General features: G+C 35.4%; 1 protein-coding gene across 1 annotated transcript; it reads right to left on the bottom strand.

Annotated features, from left to right (window-relative positions):
- Positions 1-1,763: 1,763 nt before the first annotated feature.
- Positions 1,764-2,702, bottom strand: LOC130105824 (olfactory receptor 52J3-like). Its single transcript, XM_056272014.1, has one exon. It carries the CDS (start codon positions 2,700-2,702, stop codon positions 1,764-1,766), a length of 939 nt encoding a protein of 312 aa, XP_056127989.1.
- Positions 2,703-4,139: the final 1,437 nt, after the last annotated feature.

Here is a 4,139-nt window from a genome sequence, read left to right as displayed (position 1 = left end):
CTTTTCAAACTGACTACTGACTATAAATAAATAAAAATGAATGTATAGTGACTAAAAACAACTCACATCTGTAAAAAGGAAGTCTAAAATATAATAATAATAATAATGTCAAAAATGTTTTACACATAATTTTTACACAAGCCTATGTTTATAAACATAAAACCAGTATAAACAATCTAAACGCTTTTTTGTAAATTATTATAAACAGACATTTTTTTATGTATGCTAAATTATTTTAATCTTATTAGAAATTGGAAGTTTTGTCTCTTTCCAAAATATCCAATCCTTTTATTCTAACATATGCAACATATAATCACTCTTACAACCTGAAAAAAAAAATATATATATTTTTTTCAACAGCAAGTTAGATTCTCCATGACATATAAAACAAATTGCATAGCATAATATAGAAGACAGACATTGTAGCATGTCAGGAGATTATTGATTAAAGTAGTTACATTTTAATAGTTAATGCCCATGAAAAAGTGATATTTCAGTCATGACAACTCTGGGATAGTTTGTAAAACATTTTATTAAAGCTGCAGTCCGTAGCTTTTTTTGGGTTAAAAATTATCCAAAATACATATTTGAGAAAATAGATAACCAGCCAGTGTTCAAAACTCTCTGCTTGCCTTAGCTCGATTCAAAGCGGTAAGCTTGTAATAATGTTTTTAATTCTAGTGGTACTGGTGGATTTCCGCGGGAGATTCGAGCATGTCTCTGCGTCATTACGTCACATCTGTACACATAAAGAAGGAGTCTCGGCTAGTATGTTGCGTGTGAGGATGCTGGAGGTGGAGATTTATAGCCTTTTCTCACAGCACTTGATATAATTAAACTTATCAATTTGATGGCGGATCCAGAAAGGTTAAAACGACAATCACCAGTGACAACAGATTCACCCGCTGTAAAATGCAAAAGACTTCGTTCGGACTTCGGAGTGGCGACAGAAAGAAGAGACTGCAGCCGGCCCATGCGAAAACAAGGATACATATCGGAAGGACATTACATGTAGTCACGCAATGCTGACGTTGTTAACATTAACAATTTGAGAACAGAGTATAATTTGCACGTTTTTGCATGATATAATAACTTATAAGCGATTGTTAGATTTAATCAGCGCGATTTACTGCAATGTCAGAACCAGAACAAAGGTGGATGTTTCTTACAAGTTCAGATGACATTTTCCGGTGAAAATTCTTATGTTGGTCATACTTCCAAAAAGAATAATCATTTCTGAATGACAGTATCCACACCGGCGCGGTGACTGACAGCCTCACAGTCTCCTCAAACATTGTGTTCATCCGCGCTGTGCCGTGTCGAGGGTGTTGAAGTACAACTCACGTAAAGTTGATAATTCCGCGAATGACTGCAATTGCAGATTTCGAACAGAGATGGCGACAAAGAGGAAAAACGCAGGACTGCAGCTGCGCTGCTGCTGCAGAGCAAGTATGAATTGCTTCTGCTAATTGCTCAAAACATAAAATTAATGGAAACATGCTGTTTCAACTAGAGGTAGACTGTGCATAGCACAGATAGTGTATCCTTTGGGTGTGGTTATAAAGGGAAATGGTAATGAATACACAAAATCAATTGGTTGAACCAATCAGAATGTGAATAGAGTTTCATGACTGAACTATTTATTTTCGTGAGATTTTAAATAATGTTGCATGTTTGACAACTGTCTATAAATAAACATATAGGTGATTGAAAACAACTCACATCTCTGAAAAAGGAAGACAGTATAAAAAAAGAATAATAGTTCAGACACTGATTATCTTCCTCTTAAAACAGGTGAGAATTTTCTGTCTGATCTCTTTAGTTTTAAAACCATAAATGAGTGGATTCACAAGGGGAGGGAACACAAGAACTGATATAGAAAACACCCTGCGTAGGTGAGCTGGAACACTATCAGATCGATGTGAAAGAAGAGGAAAAAGAGTGTTAAACTCTAAGAAAAGGAAGACGACCAAATGAGTACCACATGTCTGAAGTGCCTTAATCTTTGCATCGGACTGCTTATTAGTAACACAACTGATGAGTATATTAATGTATGTAAATGCCACAACAGAAAGTGAAAGGCCGTGGTATAAAACAATGGTAAACAATCCATAGATATTGTTAACTATTGTATCTTCACACATAAGTTTCATTATAGATGGATTATAACAGACAAGATCTGCCATGTATGTCTGGCAAACCTGATGAGGCAGAAGAAGAGAGAAAAGTACAATTATGACACTAAAATGAAAAAGCCACATCCCAGTTATGATTTTCACCAAGTTATTGGTTGTCAAAATGGCTCCATATCTCAACGGGCAACAGATAGCGATATACCTGTCATAGGCCATAGCAGTAAGAATAACATATGATGCCCCACCATATAAGTGTACAATAAAGCCTTGAAGCAAACATGCAGGGTAGGATATTGATCTGTCCTGAGACCATATACTATACAGCAGCTGAGGAAAAAGGCTTGTGGCACCCATAGCATCATTGATAGGCATGTTAAGCAACAGTATGTACATTGGTTTATGAAGATTCCTGTTCAAGCAAATGGTGACAACAATTGTTAGATTGCAGAGTAAGATAAACAAGTATGTTGTCATTCCAAGCATGAATGCTGGATAAATGCTCGTTTGAGGGATTTCCAAAGAGTGCAAAGTCAAGACAAGTGGAAATATTGATCCATTTAGATACATAGTGAATGTTGCCTATTGACGCCCTGTTTACAAATATTAAACCAGTATTAAAAAGGTTGAATATATGATAGTACATTTACATTTTTTATATAAAAAACTATAATTAAAATGATAGATTTAATCCTAATCTCAACACACCTTTGAAGCTATGTTGCTGTCTGAATTTGAGCTGTCATTTTTTCATTTAGCTTTGTTGCACCTATATTCCCTCGAAAAAAGGCAACTGTAGATTTCTAACAACAGCACATTAAATAACCAAACCAAATAAACAAATGTAGTCAAAATAAAGGAGGCGTTTTATCATGCTTCAGTGCTGGTGAAAAGCTCTTTGTGGATGTCATCCATTGTCATCTGATTTATAATTGTGCTCTGTTTACTGTATGTTTACTATGGAAATAGGTGATGTTATTTAGCATGCACACATTACATCAAAACTAAGTGACATAGCCTCTACAGATTACAATTTCACAGTCATGACACAAAGTGATCCAAGTTGCAGTTTGTCCTGAATCACTTTGAGCATATTGCCCTCTGCTGCCCATTAAGATATAGTGCAGATAGCCTAGTGTATGCAAACAAATAATGTATGAAATATTTTCAAATGCATCAATTTAAAACATTAAATAATTATAATATTTAGAAATATACTTTTATTTCTTAATTTCTTGATTATGGCGTTGCTAGGTGCATTATTTCCACATATAATTCATTTTACAGTAGTTTAATAAATAAGGAAGCAAAGTCCTCAGTGTTTTTAAAATGTTTTTAATCCAATGAAAATTTATGTTCCAGTTACTCCCATTTTCTGTAAAATAAATAAACAATGCTTATACTATCAAAAAAAATAATAATCAATTTTGTGTTTTTACATGAATGTGATAAATGTAATTGTTTATTAAACCCGGCCTATAAATCTAATAAAGTTAGTGTTTTAAGCATTTTTTTTTACACTTATTCCAAAATAATAACTATGAGAACACTCTAACAAATTTCAGATTTCATGTATATCGGTTACGAGTATGAATGTAACCTTGGTTCCCTGTAGAGGCAACAAGACGTTGCGTAGATTGACGCTGTGGGAACGCTGTGTGTGATTGCGTCATGAAGCACGTGTGAAATCAGTCCAATGGTGTGACGAGACGTCAGAGGTAGGTAACGTCATGAACCAGGAAACTATAAAGCATGCCCAAACAGTGTAACGGTAGCTTCTAATAGGCTGAAGCAAGTCGTTCACAGGCACGCAGGAGATATGGCAGGGCGACGCAGTATCTCGTTCCCTCTTCAGGGAACCAAGGTTACAGTTGTAACCGAGGCGTTCCCTTTCAAGTGTACTCGCGCTGCATCGATTAACGCTGTGGGAACATCTATACCCACGCCGCCATAATGGCAATTGTCTGTCTAGTGTGAAATCATGAAGAGAGCATTAACCCCTAAAGC

This window comes from Rhinichthys klamathensis, unplaced genomic scaffold, assembly GCF_029890125.1.
Source record: "Rhinichthys klamathensis goyatoka isolate OS25496 unplaced genomic scaffold, OSU_Roscu_1.1 h1tg000329l_1, whole genome shotgun sequence".
In the NCBI taxonomy this organism is placed as follows: Eukaryota; Metazoa; Chordata; class Actinopteri; order Cypriniformes; family Leuciscidae; genus Rhinichthys; species Rhinichthys klamathensis.
The sequence above is the reverse complement of the archived record's forward strand: the minus strand, read 5'-3'. Positions and strand labels throughout refer to the sequence as shown.